General features: G+C 34.5%; 1 protein-coding gene and 1 long non-coding RNA gene across 3 annotated transcripts in view; one reads left to right on the forward strand and one right to left on the reverse strand.

Moving 5' to 3' along the window:
- Positions 1-3,826, forward strand: part of LOC148872448 (carotenoid 9,10(9',10')-cleavage dioxygenase 1-like) — a 29,967-nt gene extending 26,141 nt beyond the window's left edge. For both annotated transcript variants that reach the window (XM_088971101.1, XM_088971102.1), the window contains exons 10-14: positions 364-457; positions 537-638; positions 1,284-1,532; positions 2,458-2,569; positions 3,518-3,826. In XM_088971101.1, coding sequence (XP_088827227.1) covers positions 364-457; positions 537-638; positions 1,284-1,532; positions 2,458-2,569; positions 3,518-3,547 — 587 coding nt within the window. In that variant the 3' untranslated portion in view covers positions 3,548-3,826. The remainder of the gene's footprint in view (positions 1-363; positions 458-536; positions 639-1,283; positions 1,533-2,457; positions 2,570-3,517) is intronic.
- LOC148872450 (uncharacterized) lies at positions 1,501-19,900 on the reverse strand. Its single transcript, XR_016107482.1, has 4 exons — positions 19,627-19,900; positions 18,888-19,531; positions 18,619-18,722; positions 1,501-1,736 (listed from the first exon to the last, which is right to left on the reverse strand). It is a non-coding gene; the product is annotated as an uncharacterized LOC148872450 (long non-coding RNA).
- Between the last annotated feature and the right edge of the window lie 193 nt (positions 19,901-20,093).

Genomic DNA, 20,093 nt, shown 5'->3' on the forward strand with positions numbered 1-20,093 from the left:
AGAAAGAAAACAGAAAAGGTTGGCAGAGGTTGACATAGAGAAGGGATGAGGAGGAAGGGAAGGAATATAGTTGTTTCTTTGTTTGTTTTGCCACTTTCTTTTAACATAGATAGATTAAAATAAGAAACCAGAAAAAAATATATATACCTGGTCAAAGGACTCCAAGCATGATTATGCTTTATAAAAGAGCCCTAATTGTAGTGCTGTACATATATCTACTTATCCCCCACCCTCAAAATAAAATAAGAAAGAAAATCTATTGACCTGTGAAATTTGACGGTTGGTTGATAAAAAAGACAAAAAACTAAATGCAGAGAGCTTTAGCTGTTTATTCTAATGTTCTTTTTGGTTTTTATGTACTAGCTAATGCTTGGGAGGAGGAGGATGAAGTTGTTTTGATTACTTGCCGCCTTCAGAATATAGATCTGGAAGTGCTTCAGAATCTCACAATTGAGCTGTAAGACAGATGGGTTCACTCAATTTTATGTTTGAGCACATTGTTCTCCATGGTGTTACTAATTCGTATGTTCTCTCAGATATGAGATGAGATTCAACATGAAAACTGGTCTGTCTTCACAAAAGAAGTTGTCAGCACCAGCTATAGATTTTCCTCGGGTGAATGAGAACTACACTGGCAGGTTTTTCTCTACCAATTTTAGTTGAACACGCTGGAGATTGGGAGTTGAACTATATGTCAAGTGTGTAAAAAACTATCGTTTAGCAATAGAAAATTGGAAGTTCAAATTTTGTTTTGTTTTTTTTTTTTTTTTTTCACTTTGGAATGCAATAGATTTCTATGTTTAGATCATTCTATAATTTTGTGATTATTTCTAACTTTCAAAACAATATTTTTTATCAATAGCTGAGCAATTTATTAATATAGAATAGAAAAGTACAGATTACAAGTATTTATTGAACAAGTAGCAAGTCTTTATTTCCCTCTATAAATTTCCTTTCAATTGCTCAAAAATGTTGTTGGCTATCCTTTGAACCCACTGAACTCTCACCTCCATCTCTCTAGTCTGCCGTTGGAACTTTCAAAACATTATTATTTATACATGTTCAAGGTATTCTATTGGTAGGAAACCACAGATGTTTTTGCCATATTGGAAAAGTTTTAGACAGTGGACCAACTTTGTAATGTTATTATCTTTACAAAGCTCGTTAATATTTTCCACGTTTAAGCAGATTTTCTTGTTACCTTATCATTTTCTTCAGGTTTTGTTTGCACTTCATCAGAGAATCTATAGATTCTGTTTTCTTATTATCTTTGGTGAATTCAGGAAACAACGGTTTGTCTATGGAGCCATTTTGGACAGCACTCTGAAGGTGACAGGGATTATTAAGTTTGACTTGCAGGCTGAACCAGAAAATGGAAAGACAAAACTTGAAGTTGGAGGAAATGTTCAAGGCATCTTCAACTTTGGACCAGGAATATTTGGTTCGGAGGCAATTTTTATTCCTCGTGAGCCAGATGCTTGTGAAGAGGATGATGGTTACCTGATATTCTTTGTACATGATGAGAACACTGGGTAATTGTTTTCCTCATCTTTCTTGTCATTGGTTGCATTAGTGACTATATTATTTTTGTAGTTACTGTAGTAACAGTAATCATGTAGGAATGTGCTGCACAAACTTCTTGTTCGTCCTTCAAAACCCAACCAACTTTGCTTTCTTTTCAGAAGATGGAATTTATATGTTTGGAACACCCAATATCTATAGTGTTCTATTTTGACCTGCAATAAGTACAGAAGATAAAGAAAGATGTGAGTCAGGATTAGTAGTATCCAACACTTGGCTTTTAGGAAAAAGAACCAAAAGCAAGAGTTACATGTTTCAAAGAATAATAACACATAAAATGAATGTAAGACAACATACTTGGGGTACTGGTTACATGACCAAACAAGATGAGACTGTACCTATCTGAGCTAGAGAAGGAATGAAAAGTGATGCCTGAAGAGCAGTCATAAGCTAAGAATTTTTTCTTTAGATATGGTCATCATATAACTACCAAGCTATCGAGAATTACTAGATGATTTGCTACCATACCTGTCTTCCTAATTGGTTGGATGATTAGTAAATCTAGTGGTCTTGTCATGGAGATGACGATAATTTTGAGAATTGAAATATTATTTAGAGGGACGAATATGTGGCAATGAAGAATTTAAATATCATGATAACTATTCTGTTTCATGGTAAAAATGTTTTTTGGTCTAATCTCTTCTAGAAGCTTAGTTTTTTAGCATGGTTATCTTCCATGTATCAAATATGGATATGAGATATCAGTGGCAATTGCTAATTGTCTTTATAAGCATATTCCCAGTTCCATTCTTCACATAGCCATCATTTTTCTCTTGAAATAAAAGTCATTCTTATTTCTTTAAATTCAAATTTAAAGCCTACTTACCATGACAAGACAATTAGACTCAAGAATTGACTTGCTTTCTTTTTCTGCAGAAAATCCACAGTCAATGTAATAGATGCAAAATCAATGTTGTCTGATCCTATTGCAGTTATTGAGCTACCTGATAGAGTTCCTTATGGATTCCATGCCTTATTTGTAACAGAGGTCAGTGTTTTTTAAAAGGGATTGGCTTTTTTTTTTCTAATCAGCATTAAAATCACATTTATATGAACGTTCCTTATGAATTCCAGGCCTTATGTTCTGTCTAGCCCTAAACTATCATTTATATGAACGTTTTAAGAAAATACATGAAGAGACAAAACTGCCCCACATTAGATGGCTACAAAACAAATGTGATTAAAGGTACAACATAGCCCTGGACCCATTTAACCCAACAAAAGGAAAACAAAATAAACAGAAGTGAACATCCCAAGCCCACATTGTTATGCCTTGCAATACTCCCCCTCAAGGCATAACTCATGAAACCTCGTCTTAGAAAGCCCTTTTGCAAACACAACTGCAATCTATCTTCTGGTAGGCATTATCATACACACAAGTCTTTAGATACAATCTTCTTTCTAACGAAGTGTTTGTAAAAGAAAGATATCTGAGGCATATATTGACAAACCGAAAAGCTGTTGGAACTTCTATTAATACTTCTTGAGACAGTATAATAGGGAAATATTTTGAGATTGGTTTAGGCAAAGATCTACAAGGAAAGTTGAATGGACACAAACATGTTAATTCGAATCTGATGGGCATCCAAGATTCTGACTTGTCAAGATGAGAAAATGTGGATTTGTATCTATGGAAAAGTATATAATTCCAATAGTTCATATTTTTTGAATTCTAACATTATATACCTGCATAAAGGGGTATATAATGAAACCTCCTTGAATTCAATACTATTAATGAATGATTGAATTTTCTCATATTGGTTCTGATATGCTAATTGGGATTATTACTTGATCTAGTTTTTCTTTATTTTGGTCTCATGGAAATTAGTTCCAGTTCTATTTCTACTTGTGCTATATTTGTTTACTTATTGATTTTGTGTCTTCCTCCTTTTCAAATTAATGTTTATCCTGATTGAATTTGTGAATATCTGAACAGGAACAACTTCAAGAACAAGCAAAGTTCTAATAATAAAAATGTCTAATTGTAGAAAGCATATGCCACATGGAATATTGAAAGCTTGGAAGGTTTATTCAATAATGTATTTATTAGTGCTGCGAGGTCCTTTTCCATTCCTATATCTGTGTTATATGGAAATAGTTTTTGTTCTAGTCAAGATAGGACCGAGGAAAATGAAAGAAGTTTGTGATCCCTCTTTCTGCATGCTTTGTTTAATACTTTAATAGAATATCTCTGCATTTCATATTTAAATTATTGCTATATGAAGTTTGTGTTGGATCTAGTAAATATTAGCTGATTTGTGTGTAGTGCTTGTCCTCACCTCATCAATTAACAAAGAGATGGTTACTTTTAATGTGTTAAGTACAAAGAATTGGATGTTCAGGGGCTTTATATTGGGTTAAAAGTACTCGTAAGTACAGGCTGATACAAGCTAATGTTGTTGGAGTATCTGATACATTCCCCGTATGTAGTGTATTTAATGCTATTAGTTATTACTAATTACTAATTTCTTTCACTGATTCATACACTTAAGAGAATTCAGATTCAAATTCAAATTATCTTCTCTCATTGTTATCCACTCACATTTTTCATTCAAAAAATAAAAACTCATATTTTACTCCTATTAATTTCTCTTCCATAAGGCCGAAATTAAAACAATCAAACCTAGGTCTCCCATGTGAAAGATAAGAAACCACACCATTATACATGTTCAACAACCTGCTCAAATAAAAAAAAAAAAAGGAAAAAGAAAAGAAAAAGCCATTACTGAATGTTGGTTTCTGCTATTTACGGTCTTGGGAAGAGCCATTACTGGATATGCTCCTGACCTTTGGTATATTCTGCACAAAGTTGTGTCATTCTTAGACCTTTTGTAAATTCTATGATTACAAATCCAGGAATACAATCAGCACGAAGAAGGGAAAGATAGCACTAGAGACCCGACTGAAACCTGCTGGGCACAAAAGAAGTATTCAAGAGCACTGGAAAGCAAATAGCCCGAGAGACCTCTGTGAGTGGCACAAAAGTCAAAAGACACCAAAAAAACTGAGCAACTGCCTCCAACAGACACATCTCATCAAGCCTGAACCTCTCAAGATCGAACCTAGACCAAACTTCAAATCCATCTATACGTGAAGTTTAGGAGAAACCCAATAGCCAAGTCTAACCCAAGAAGTAACCAATGCACAAAATAGCGACCCCTAACTTGTTAAATTTACGTGGGTTTTAAATTTTAACGTTTTTGATATGGCCTTCTCTTCTTGCCTTCTTGGTGTCATATCTCATATCAATAGAAAATTCAAGAAAAAAAAAGGAGAAGAAATCAATCAATTACTCATTAGATGAGATTTATATTGGTTTCTTAAGATATACATGCATATTTCAATTCTTCTTCCATTTACTCTTGATAGTCCATACTTTTATTAAAATATGCTTTTTATTACGTTTTTATTCCTTATTTATGGTCCTTTGAACTTTAGTTTTATTGTAAATGATATACTTTTGGGATATATATAAGTTTCCCTTAGGTATTTGTCCAATAAAAATCTATCCTATATATTATTAAAAATATAAATGAGGGTGTGTGAAACTTTTCTTGACTAAAATACCCATATTTGTTAATTTAGTGTATCACTAATTGGAGAGTTGAAAACATAATTTCAACTAATAGTTTTCACTTCATTTGATCCCCTCTCATTAAGTCATATATTAAGGTATTACCTCCCATTCTCCCTTATTAAATCCTATATATTTTAGTTATTTTTTGCACTAATAGATGTTATTACTAGGTCTATTTTTAATAATTTTAACAATATAAATCCATGTATTTCAAAACGGACTCATAAACAAAATCATTCTTTCATCCAACTGGTGACCAAGCAATTCAACCATTCGAATCAAATTGGTTAACCCATGAAGTCATAGTTAGACAATAAAATTTTTAAAAGATAAATAAATATAGAAAATTACAAAGAAATATAGGAAAAATTAGACATATTTATGATATTTTTATTAATCAAATTAAAAAATAAGGGTAATAAACAAAAATTATTTTCATTGTTTGGTGGAGATTAATAGTTATATGGGTCAAATGTGTTGACCTTTAAATTCCATAATTAAATAATAATAATTAATAAAAGATAAAACAAAAAATACATAAAATTTGCAAAAAAGTGGACTCATGTATATTTGTCATATTAAACAAAAAAAAAAAGTGACATATCAGAATTATTTTTACACACACAGAAATATTAAAAAAATTATAGAAAAAAAATGAACACATCTATAGTTTGACTCCATCCGATCCCAGATTAAAATCTGATTATGATTATATTGTAATATTTATTGGTTTTAATATATATAATTTATATAATTATATTTAAAATTATAAAAATATTATAAAGTATATTATGTATGCATTTATATATTTAATTAATTCAATATATTATATTATATTAATTTATTATATATAAAAGTTGAAAAGTATTTAACTTCTAACTTTTTATTTTATAAATGAATGTGGAGTCCGACTAAAACAAATCCAATTGGATCTCGGATTGGATTCAAATGCAAGTTTTCAATAATCGGATTGGATTTGGATATTGTTCATTCCAATCCGAATTCGATTTCTTTGTAGTCCTACAAGCAAGGGGTTCTCTCATATATAACATTCATTCAAAAGTCTAACATTCCAAGGTATAACATGAACAGGTTTAATAAAAGGTTGAGAGTTATAAACAAAAGTGACAAAAAAAAATATTTGGCAAATTTCCTAATTTTATTTATGTAATAGCTAGACAACAAGATATCGATAGTTCATTGCTATTCAGTGCCTCCACCATCACTTTTACATTGGAAACAACTATTAATTGATGTCATCCTCTCTGACATGTAAATGGCAAAGATTTAAAATCTGTTATAAGCTCTACCCTAATTTGCTCTTTAACCAAACTCACTTTACCAACTGCAACAAAATAATAATAATAATAATAATAATAATAATAATAATAATAATAATAATAATAATAATAATAATAATAATAATAATAATAAACTATTATAAATACAAAATCCAAAAGTCCCCTTCTTGTCATTCATAAAGCCCCCCATTACATATAATATAAAACACCATGATATGGCAAAGATGAAAAGCTTAATATGTTATACACAACTATGTCACTATTGGCATTAATATCAAGATTCTATGTATTCATTTTTCCATTAATTTTTATTAGAACCCAATGGGCATGTATTTTAATATTTTTAAAAATAGTGTCATTTCCAACTTGCCATATGAGATATTAAATCTCTCTCTCTCTCTCTCTCTCTCTCTCTCTCTCTCTCTCTCTCTCTCTATATATATATATATATATATATATATATATATATATATATATATATAATACTTTTAATAATATAAAACTCATTTTTAAAAAATGACCCAAAAACAAAACCTTCTTCTATCCATGTGGCAAATAAACAATTCAACCATACAAATCAAATGGGTAAACCCATGATGCCATAATTAAATAATAAAAATATATCTAAAAACAACAAAAATACATAAATTTTATAAAATATTTTAGATACATTGTTATTATTATTATTATTATTATTATTATTATTATTATTATTATTATTATTATTATTATTATCACCTAAAACTGTCATGTGCAAAGCATGTGCACACTTACTAGTTCTAAAGAAAGTGGGATAAACCCCAATTTTTCCTAGGTACAAAATTTGTCTCTCAAACATTTTTTCCTTCTCTTCTTATTCTTATTCTTCTTTTTCTTTTTCTTCTTCTTCATCCCTTTTCTCCTTTGTTGTAAATTTTCTCGATATCATAGCACTCTCTAGTGGGAGTTTCAACTTACAAGAACATGGATGACTTTTGACATCATCATTGTTGATTGTTGACATCAAAAGTTGTATTGTTGGAATTTCTAACAGGTCTTAGAAATCCTAGGGTTTGGTCAGATATGATTTTAGACAATTTTTTGTGTAGGTTCCATATTTGTTTGCCAAGGATTTAATGTTGTTTAGATTTTTGAATTGGAAAAAAACAATTTTAACTTGAAATGAGTTTTAGTGTTGTTTAGATTTTTGAATTGGTGATTCTTGTATTGGGTGAATCGTGTGATATTTCTGAATACACCAAAGGTTGTCTCACTTGATTTTGTGAAGTTTTGAGCTTCCTATAACTTTTTTTCTTCCACATATTTGTCGCCCAGGACTCTATTTTATGTTTTGTTTGTACTACAGATTGGTGGTTGTTGTTGGAAGCCACTGTTAGTGTTTATGTGGTGTGTGTGTGTGTGTGTGTGTGTGTGTGTGTGTGTGTGTGTGTGTGTGTGTGTGTGTGTGTGTTGTTAGGAAGACTCAATGACAAACACAGAGAAGGCAAAAAACAGTGGTAGTTCTAAAGAGATGCTTGAAAACTTTTTTGGACTTGGTCTAGGAGATCTTAAGTTGAGTGATGATCTCTCACTTTGTCATGTTCTTTATGTTCCTCAACTTTCTACTACAACTCATTTTTTTCCTATTCTCAACAAAATAGTTTTAATGAGTCCAAGAGTTTTTTTTTTTTATAGAATTGTCATTTGGTTCATGTTTCTTTTAGTTCTTTCAAATTTTTATTTCCAAGTTTGTTCCAATCAGTGTCTATGTTTGATCTCCAATGTGAAATATGTCAACTTTCAAAAGCACTGTAAAACAATTTATCACCCAAGCAATACAAAGAGTTTTATTGTCATTACATATTGTGCATAAAAATGTGTGGGGTCCATATTCTCTTGGAAGTATGGGATGTTAGATAGTATATGCCCTTAGCTCCAATTAGATAGACGTACACAAACATTCTATTATGATTAATCTAGGTACATCATTGTTTTGTGTTCAGTTAGTGTGTTTTTGTAAATTATTTCTTAAACTAGACACTTATGCGACTTGTGTTAGGATTAGATCCTAAGCATAGTTAGTGGGTGTTTGGATGAAACACTGAACCTAGGTCAATTTTTAGTTATACCCTGGACCGTGGAGATAGATGGGAAAAATTGGACAGTTGCACTTAAATTCTAGACTTGATTATGAGTGGGTGATTGATAGGATCGTCCTCTTTGTCAGACAAAGTGAATATCAAAGTTTATACTCTCTCTGATAGAAACTTAAACTGTCAATAGTGAATTTCAATTGTATTTAAAATCTGATTTACAAAATGTATTTATATGTTATTATTATTTCATTGAAAAGGTTTGCACATGTTTTAATCTCAGGATCCATTTGAGTAAAGAGTATGACATTGTATTTTGTAGTCAGGGAAGAAGTCCTTCCTTACGAACAATGTTTTGATGATTATGGGCCAAGAGGTTAGATGCAAGAGGCTATTATAAGGTTGATCATATGATAGGTTTCATCTTACATAAGTCTATTATCTTTGGGTCTTCATAGTGTGGCTAAATTCAAAGATAATTTATATTTAAATGTTAAGCCCAAACTGAGCCCAAACTGATTGGACCAGGGGTTCATTGCCCTTAGATAGTGAATTCGGTCTGTCCCTTTTCGGGGGTAGGGCCAAACCCTTGTGGACTTATGTAAAACCTTTTTGGGCCCCATGTCATACAATATTCAATCCTAAAGTGGCTATTCAATGCCTTGGGACATGAACCATTGAAGAAAATGAGCTTTAGCCCATTATTAATAAGATTGATTAAGTAGTCACATGATAACTTAATGGGTTGAATATGGGCATGGATTTGGGTATGGTGCACCCATTCTCTTAACAAGATGATTCTTATCTAATTAAAGATAAGTTCTGATCCAAATCTGATTTAGATAAACTCATAATAAGATTAGGAGAGTGCTTTATATAAGGGATGAGAGGGAGGGGGCAAACCATCCACTTTCTCCCTACTTTCTTCACTCTATCTTTCTTCTATTTGTAGTCTAAAACCCTAGTTCGAACTAGCCATTGTAGGAGCCTATTCATTTTTAGTCCCTAACTGAGTTTTTGGAGAAAGACATTAGTCACACCAAGGTTTGATATTGGGTGTGAACTACCACTCTAGGAGCTAATTTTGTGGACTTTGTATTAGGTATGATCAGCATTTAATTTAGGTTTCAAACCTAGCCCAGTTCGATGCAGGATCAATTAAAAAATTATGGATTTCAAGATACTAAGAAACCGGTTCTTGTGTTGGGTTAGAAATTTTTTACAATTCAGCTAGGCACTAGATCTAATTCAGCCATGTTAAATATGATTTCTAACCTAACCAATAATGGTAGCAAAGCACTATGTTTAGTTCTTAGACTAAACTTAATCAGATCTGAAACAAGGATCAAATAGGCCTAAACTAGTCTAGTTGATTTGACCTAGTTAACATGTGAACTAAGAATTTGGTTCTCGATTTAGGCCAATGATCTAAAATTTAATATTTATATTTTCTACTTTTATTTGGAATAATTCTATGGTGGAATCTTGGATTTATGGGCTAGAGAGTGAATGATATCAAATTATTTATTGGTGGCAAGATTAATGCACACCACTCGATTTCAAAGTTCTTCCTCATTTTCCTTAGTCTCAGTTCTAATTCTAGTCCCTTTTGTTTTACCTTTGCCCCTTGTTAGCACCCAATTTTTGCTTGGTCCTTTCTTTAACCCATCTTCTACATTCTGAATGCCCAATCAAACCACACCAATCATTTTAAAACATGCCTAAACCCTAAGAAACCAAATTTTAGCCTAAATGCCTATAAATCCACCGTTAAATCTACTTGATTCCCTTTTGATGAACTTGATTATGCCACATCACCATACTTGATCCCCGATCAAAATCCATCATGTGAAACAAAATCCTCAAACAACCAATCATGCAAAAATTCCAACCCCAAATTCTTGGATTTAGCCAATCATCCATCAAAGATCCTATTTTGACGCACATAACACTACGATGCTCCTCAAACCTAAAACTCGTGATCTGTACACACCTAACATGATCAAATCCTTCCAACAGCCCCATAATCTCAATCCATACCTACCCACCAAATTTTATCCCAAAATTCCTTCGTTTGACTTAACATCAAGCCTGGATTCTGTTTTGACGAATCTTATTGATCAAAACTTTACCTGTCACAAACATCCATCATCCAAGCCCTATTTGACCAATCAGACCCCACCACCATGTTTAGTGACCCAAAGAATCTCAGCACATCAAATTTTACGACTAAACACCTCCATTTGACCATTGAAAAAGCAAGATTCCATTTTGGACCCTCTCGTTGATTGAAAAATCATAAGCTAAGACCATGATCTGAACTAAATTAGTCAATACACACCTCTGATCAAATATCCATCACTTTCATCAGATTTGGGATGTTTGAAAATGCCTACCCACCGAATTTCATTCCAAAATCCCCCCCCCCGTTTGACCCTTCATCAAACAAAGATTCTATTTCAGCAAATCTTATTGATCCGAACTTGTCAGCAACAGATCTCAATCTTTCCAACCCCATTTATCCGATCAGACATCACCACTATGTTTAGAGACCCAGAAAACCCCAACACACCAAATTCCATTACTAGACTTATCTGTTTGACCTTTAAACTAGAGAGATACCTTTTTGATGCACCCGATTGAACCACCACATTAGCTGTTCAACATAGGATCTTAAGTGGGTGGGGACTGACGTCAGATCCTTACTTAACCCTATTAAAACACCTGAACCATTATTTTGAGCCTAATAAGCTTAAAAAACCCCAAATGTCAAACAAGCCCCTACTTAAAATCAAGAAAATACAAAATAGCATTTAAAAGTTCTTCAAATTTATGTTTTTTGCCACTGTCAACCCAAAATACGGGGTTATAACGTTTGACACACCCCAGTCCCTCATTGGACGCACGAAACCCATGAGAAACCATCCAAAATCGAGAAGATTTGTTGCACAAAGAGGGAAGGGTCAACTACAAGCCCCTTTCTCTCAAAATCCTTGCCCATTTTTGTGAAAAAACTCTGTTGAGCTATAAACATTGTAGCTGGACGAGTTTCAGACCCATCTCCCTCCATTTTCTCTATAAATAGAGGCCTAGCTCGAGCTTGAAAAGGGGGGAGAGCATTCCAACTCCTATAACACACCCAGCTTGCTTGAAATCTCGGTATCATTGTAGACAAGTTCAAGCCTCATCCTTTGTTTTCCAGCCTCAACACTAGAAATGCCCAGCCAAGCTCTTGTCTTGTTCAAGTTTCATTTGAAGTTCTTTCAGCTGCTGGAAAGCTTGTTTCAAGGTCGTACACGAGAGGTAAGCCTCTCATTCCAGACCTCTTTGCTTTTAGTTTAGTTTCAGGTTGCTTAAAGTTTTGAAATTTTGAGAAATCTGTATTTTCATCTTCCTACGGATTGAGAAAAAGAGGTAGAGAGGCGAGGATCTTAGGAAAACTAGTACCTAAGACCTGATAATATCACCTCAAATCAATTCTAGGTGAATTTGGGAACATTTTCGCCAGATTTCAGGAGCTTTGGACAATCTTGTTAGTGTGTTTCTATCAGAATTTGAGCCTAAATTACTCCCGTAGTGGGCTGCAATAGCAGATTGGAGAGAGGGGTGCCTAACACCTTCCCTCTCCCAATCCTTTGAACCCAAAGCCTTTTGGTTCAGTGCCTTTCCTTGGCGGAGAACAAAGCCTCTATCAAGAACAATAAACTGTTTTTCAAACTCGAAAGTGAGGGCCCATTTCCTCTAAAAAATGGGTGGCGACTCCTACTCCTTTGAGCCGACCATGAACTTCCCGGAACCCACACCCCTATTGAAAAGTCCTATCTTCTCTTACACTTCTGGGAGTGAGTCACAACTAGCTTTCAAATAAACATATATTATGAACAAATGTTAGAGGGTGGCTCTAGATGTTGATTATCCACTTCAATCTGCTACCATGGATTCAAATAACTTTTCTCTTCACTTCGTTTTTACTTTTGATGATCATGTTATTGTTGCTAACTCTACTTCTTTTGATCATGTTGAAGATTTTAGTACTAGTGTTGAAGGTGTCGAGTCTAGTTATCTTGATCTTCCTATTGCCTTGTGAAAGAGAAAAAGAAAGTGTGTTTTGAAGTCTATCGCATCCTTTATTCTATTTCTAATTATGTATCTTATGAATTTCTATCTCCTTCATACCATACATTTCTTGTAGTCTTATCTTTTGTTTCTATTCCCAAGAATGTTTAGAATCCATTATCCAATTATTCTGGAAAGAGGTTATGAATCAAGAAATTGAGACCTTGGAAAGGAATCAAACCTAGCAATTAGTTGAGCTTCCTCTGAGAAAGGAATTGGTTAGACGTAAGTGGGTATACATAATAAAATATAATGTTGATGGCTCTATCAAGAGATATAAAGTTTGTCTAGTAGCTAAGGGATACACCCAGACTTGTAGCATTGCTTATCTTAAGACTTATTCCAATTGCCAATGAACCCTATCCGGGCTTTGATATCTCTTGCAACTCACTTATCTTGGCCATTATAACAAATGGATGTTAAAAATGATTTTCTGAATCGTGATTTGCAATAGGAAGTGTATATGGATTTCCCTATTGGTGTCATTGTCCCTGAAAGTGAAGGCAAGGTTTGTAAACTATAAAAATCTATATATGGCCTAAAATAATCTTCTTGAGCTTAGTTTGATCAATTTACTTTGAATGGTATAACATGTCAGATACCCAGTGTATTCGCTTTACTAAGATAAAGCTAGTAGGGTCTGCCAAGCATTATTAGTAAGGGGTTCAACAAGACATTGAGCATCTAGGTGAGGCACCCATCACTTTGTGGGCTGAAATGAAAGCTAAATTGAGGGAAAAATATCTTCCCGCAAATTTTAAAAGGCAATTATTGGAGCAATAGATGAATTTGAAACAATGGTCGTTAAGTGTAACTGATTACCTTAACTAATTTGAGGATGTCTATGAAATGTGATATAAGGGAAAAACAATGGGTAACTCTTACCAAGTACATTAATGGTTTAAGACCTGAATTGAAAAGGGAATTGAATCTGCATTCTCCCGACACCATAGAAGAGGCTTACCATAAGAGCTTAGCGCTTGAAAAATTCTAAAAGTTGTCTATCTTTTATCGTGTCTTCCCAAACTGGAGACACCCAAACACCTAAATCTGTGTCCAAATCAATGTATTTTCAAAGGACTAATAGGTTTGCACATCAAAAACCATTAATGTCTAGTGGTAATAATAATTCCAAAAGGTCTTGATGCTTGAAATTTTCCAAAAGTTGTCTACCTTTCATCGTGTGTCTTCTCAAATTGGAGACACCCAAGCACCTAAATCTATGTCCAAATCAATGTCTTTTCAAAGGACCAATAGGCCTACACATTAAAAACCAATAATGTGCAGCCGTAGTAATAATCCAATTTAGAGAACCAACACTAACACTACTACTAGTTCAAAATAAAAAAAGTTTGACATTCAATGTTTTAGTTGTCATTGTAAATGACATGTTGCTTCACATTGTCCAAATCGAACTTTGAGGGTGAAGATATTGATCAAGTTGTTGAGTCTTTAGAAGAACCTTCTAAGTTTGAATTTGAAGAGAACCAAGGTGGTGTTGATGATCATCACCTTATTGTTATGATGTGTATTCTATCCATTCCTATTGAGATAGATGATTGGAAGTGCACTAGCATTTTTTAAGCCTATTTTAATTGTGGGGATGTTGTGTGCAAAGTCGTCATTAATGTAAGAAATTCGATGAATGTCGTATATAAATATGCCAGATCAAGGATAAAGCTCAAACCTGAACCACACCCACAACCATATAGAGTAGCTTGGGTAGATAAGGCTTCTTTACCCATAACTGAGAGGTGTTAGGTTCTCATCCAAATGGGTGATTATTCAAATAAGATTCGGCATGATGTTCTACTTATGGATGTTGTTCATGTCTTGTTGGGGTGTCTATAGTTATATAATATGAATGTTACCCATTATGGTCAATCAAATACATACATCATCAAGCACAAAGGGAAACCTATTCTTGTAAAACCAGCCAAACCATTTGGGGAGGATAAATCCAAAATGGTCTTTCCGATTGACCCTCCAAAAAGGAAACCTTCACATATTTTAACTTGAAAAGAATTTGAAAGGGAAGGAAAAGAGTTAGGTGTAGTTTTATTTGTTATGGCCAAAGAAAATGTTAATGTTGATTCTATAAAATCAACTATAAATTCACTTGGGATTGCAATTTTATTGAAAGAATTCCAAGATGTGGCTCCAAAATAATTGTTAAGTGAATTACCACCCTTGAGGGATATTCATCGTGTCATTGACTTAATCCTAGGATCTCAAATGCCTAAACCTCTCACATTATAGGATGAATCCAAAGGAGCATGATGAATTACAACCACAAGTGGACAAACTTTTAGAAAGAACTTAGTAAGAATTTAAGTCCATGTGTTGTATCAGCCCTATTAACTCCTAAGAAAGATGGATCATGGAGAATGTGTATCGATAGTCGTGTAATTAATAAGATCACAATTAAATATAAATTCCTAATACCTCAACTTGATGATATATTGGATCTCATGGTTGGTGCATAATGGTTTTCTAAGATTAATCGGCATTCAAAGAGATCAAAAGAAAATGACGAAGACATTCGTTTTCTAACTTCTTGATTTTAATAAAGTTTTTGAGATAGCATGTGATGCATTGGGAGTTAGAATTGGAGGCATTCTATGCCAAGAGGGCCATCCAGTTGCATATTTTAGTAAGAAGCTCAATGATTCTAAATAGAAATATTCCACTTACAATAAGGATTTTAATACAGTGGTGTACGCACTCTAACACAGGAGGCATTACCTATTATCTGAAGAATTTGTGCTATATTTTGACTTATTTGCATTCACAATGTAAACTTAGTGTTAGGCATGCTAGGTGGATTAAAAATTTATTCAAGAATATACATTTGTTCTAAAACATCGTATAGGTGTTGAGAACAAACCAATAAATGCCCTTAGCCATGTAGTCATTGTTCTCCAAGCCATGAGTATCAATGTGGTCGACTTTGAAAAGTCGAAAGACGAGTACCCTTGAGAACCGGATTGGGCATAGAACCAAAGAGGAGAGAGGTTCACAAATTAGAGGTTCAATCGGGGTCAAACTGGAGGTCAAACAATGTGATGTGGCATATATACAAATATACTAGAGGTCATAATAATATTATATATAATACATTTTACAATTTTTAATGTAAATAAATATGATGTATTGATGGCAAGTTCCTTAAATTTTAAATCAAATTATTAGAATTCAAGTTTCTTAATTTACATTTTCTTTAAATACATGCATAAAAAAGTAATATGTATAATAAGGAGTCATTAATTAACACAAATTAAGAGGTAGATTATTGGTAAGGACCCAAGCAATTTCATGAAACTAGGACTTGTTCACTAGTTTTCTCATTAAACTAATTGGTTAGTTGATTTTCACTGGTTTTTTTTACCAAAGCAGTTATTGGGGCATGACCAAACTGACCAGGGTCTCGGGTTGTGGTTCAACTGATCCGTTCTGGTTTTCTAAACATTACTTCTTGCCCAAATTTTGGTATCATTTTCCTTGATGTGTAGAGTGGTAATCGACACGATTATGCGGATTTTGTGTTCTCTATTTTTAAGTACGAGACTTTTTTATTTGGGAATTACATGCTGGAGGATTAGCTAGTCACTTTGGTCAAGATAAAACTATTGCCCTTGTTGAGGACAGATTTTATTGGCCATCTTTAAAGAGGGATGTAACTAGAGTTGTGTCTCAATGTTGAACATGTCAACTAGCTATAGCCAAATAGAGGAACACAAGATTATACACACTTTACCTATACCCCACACTCCTTGGAAAGACATTAGCATGGATTTTGTTCTTGGGTTGCCTAAAACAACTAGAGGACATGGATAGATTTTGTTCTTGGGTTGTCATGGATAGATTTTCTAAAATGGCCCATTTTCTCCCTTACCATAAAACTGGTGATGCCTAAGATAGGGATGTTAAGTTTGTTATTTGTTTTTGAAAAACATTGTGGAAACTCTTGGGTACCAAGTTGAACTTCTCAATTACTTTTCACCCACAAACTGATGGTCAAATTGAGGTTGTTAACCAAAGTTTAGGAGATTTACTTAGATGTTTAGTTGGTGAGCATTTAGGTAGTTGGGACTTGATATTGTCCATTGCAAAATTTGCTTATAATAAATTCAATTAATTGATCAATCAACAAAGAACCTTTTGAGATTGTCTATGGCTTTACTCCTCCTAAACCTGTTACCTTGTTCCCTTGCCTCTTAATGCCCATACTTCTGCTTTTGCTGATTCTTTTGCCCTACATATCCATGACTTGCATGCCAATATAAGACAAAAAATTGCTTTAAGTAATAAAAACTATAGACTTGCTACAAATGCACATCATAGAAATCAAGAATTTAATGAAGGAGATTATGTCATGGTTTCATGTGCATCCCGAGTGTTATCCAAAACACTCCTTTAAAAAGTTATATCCCCAAGCCAATGGCCCATTTCACATCATCCGAAAGTAGATAAGACCTAATGCATATGAACTTGATTTACCTTTGGACATGGTAATTATCTCAACTTTCAATGTGGAGGATTTGTTTCCTTATTGAGACACCTTCGAACCTCCTACTCTACTTGTAGGTGTGCCCATATCTAGCACTGCTTTACCTTCATTACCTATACCCATTCTGCCTCGAGTTCAGTCTTCACATACTAAAAAAATTGGGTGTACTACCCAAGATGCAATTGTTATTTCTAGGCTAGGCGGTTTCAGCATTATCTTGTGAAATGGAAAGGTTGCCCTGACACCAATACTACTTGGATTTTAGAAGAGAAAATTCGTCACCTAAACCTAGATCTATTGGAGCAATATCATTCTTTTACCTCTCCTAAGGAGAGTTCTTTTCAGCCGAGGAGAATTGATGGTGATCACTTTGAGACTAAAGCACCAAATAGTAGGGATGGCAATTTACCCCATAAAATCAGGGCCCCGCCCCGCCCCGCCTTGTCCCAAATGGGGCGGGTTTTCCCCGACTCTAAACAAGGACAGGGCGGGGATGGGGAAAATAAATTTTCCCCGAAATGGGTATGGTGTGGGGACGGGTTTTGTATATAATTCCCCGAACCCAAAGGTAAATTAGTAAAATATCTCTAGGTTTAATATTGATATTTAAAATATCTCTTAGTTTCTCCTAAATTCTTAAAATATTAGGATTCCATAATTTTATTTTTGAATTATCCCTAAAGTATTATTATAATTCAATTATAAAATACCCCAAATTCCTATATCCTATGTATAAATTGTCCATAAAATAGATAATTTTTAAGTAATTGCCTTGGAGCGGGAAAAATTCAAGGATTCCTTGTCCCCGATGGGGAATGGATGCCCCGCCCCACCACCGGGGATGGGGCAGGTACGGTGCAAGGTATCTTGACTTCGGGGCGGGGACAGGGAGGGGGTGGCGGGGACAGGGAGGGGGTGCCCTGCCCCAAACCCGCCCCGTTGCCATTCTTACCAAATAGAATTCATACTTATTTTAGGTGTAGATGGTATTAGTTTAGAGTTTACTTTGATTAATGCAAAATTTGGCTTTAATTATAAAATGTCTTCTTAATAGGGGTTATTTGTAATTTTCATATTTAGTAGGGATTTAAGTTAATTTTCATTTTTAGTAGGGATTTAAGTTTAATTTTCTTTTTTAGTAGGGGTTTAGGTGTAATTTTCAGTTTTAGTAGGAATTTAATTGTAATTTTCAGTTTCTAGGTTTCTCACAAATTAACATTATGCTATATTTTGTTTTTGAAGAATAAATTTTTAAACTTTCTTCTTCGAGCTGTTTCTCCCTCTCTTCTTCTTTCCCCAGTTTATTCCTTAAATCACCCTCACAAAGCCTAGAAAGGGGGGGCGGGGGTGGGAAGCTATAGTTTTTGGCATAGTTTAGATAGAGCCTATGCAGAATACAGTATTTACAACATAATGTATCAAGAAAAAAAACATTAAAAACAAACTATCTACAGTACATACATATTTGTGGTATTGCAACTGTGAGATTCAACTCTATCTCCAAGTTATTGTACTATGCAAAACCAATGTTGTAAGATGCAGCTCCAACTCTAAGTTATTGTACTCTGCAAAGCCAACGTTATGATGTTGTACGCAGGATTTAAAAACAAATAAAGGAAAAGAGAAGTCTGTGAAAAGGCAAAGAAAACAAAAAGTTTATGGAATACTCTATGATTAAGCTCAAAATATCAACTTCTTCCAGACTGTTTTTAACTTGTGCCTGACCTAACCTGTTAAACTGGTCAGCCTGTCACTTGGCCAAGTTTCCGGGTTTATTTAGCCCCGAACCATTTGACCTGGTCAGTGGATAACAGGTCATACATTAATTCACTTTTCTTTTTACTTTTTATTTCTCCCATGTTCCGCCACCTCCGCTGCAACTCGAACCATCGGTGGTAGCAATTTCCTCACTGGAGCATACTTGTCTCGAAGAGTATCAACATATCTGAGTACTTGCATCAAAACGACAGATGACGATCGGATCTCAGATCTCAAATTTCGGTTCCTTGCAGATCTGAGTTCCTTATGGGATCTAGGCTTATCGAATCTAAGAGATACTCAGATCTAGGTTCCTTCTGGGGTCTAGGCTTGCTGAGGGAATAGAGATGTATGAGTTGCCAAGAGTAGCTAGGCTTACGATGCACGGTGGAGGCGCCACATTTTCCCCATGCCAGAACCAACAGAGAAAAGAGAAACAACTCCCTCCACAGAAATGGTGAGCGGTTTACTTGTGGGTTCAGATGCGACCGCATAGTCGCCAACATCAGCCGAATCACCGAGATCAGCCTCGACTGAGCTGGGTACATTGGTTCCCTCTCTTCCTCCGCCTAAAACCTCCCTTGTTGGAAATCCCTGTGGGTTTCGTTGTTCTCCCCTGCATCCAAAACCTTTAGTCTCGTGTCTCATCTTGATGTTGTCAAGAGGCATTGTGATCAACATTGAGACATGGCTTTCCATTGATGCACTCACCCCTGAACTGCCACCACTGTCTCCGTATCCGATCAGAAGATGCCACCGTTGCTGCTCTTCCACATCATGCCGTATACCAACATGCCAGTGAAGTATGTGCAGATGACGGTGAGACAAGCGGCGGTGACTGAAATGGGCTAGGGTCATTTCAGCGTGGTGAGCCAAAGGGGAGAGAGAACAAAGGGGCCGGAGGTGGAGGGGGCAATCGCCGCCGCTGGTTAAGGACCAGCTCGAAAATCATTCGTCACATGTGAATGAGTTTTAGATGTTAACAATAAGGGTAGAGTCAATTGACTAAACCATTAAGGTACTTTAAGAAATTTACCCTTATTTATATAGAAAACAACTCATTCAAATGCTTGGAGGTAATAGGTAATGCAAAAATGCCGGCTTGGGTTTAGGCTCCATGATCATGGCTGGCCGATTTTGGCTATAAAACATCTTAAATATAACCAATAAATTGATCA

This window comes from Nelumbo lutea, chromosome 2, assembly GCF_056320005.1.
Source record: "Nelumbo lutea isolate HS-2025 chromosome 2, American lotus-T2T, whole genome shotgun sequence".
Taxonomy (NCBI): domain Eukaryota; kingdom Viridiplantae; phylum Streptophyta; class Magnoliopsida; order Proteales; family Nelumbonaceae; genus Nelumbo; species Nelumbo lutea.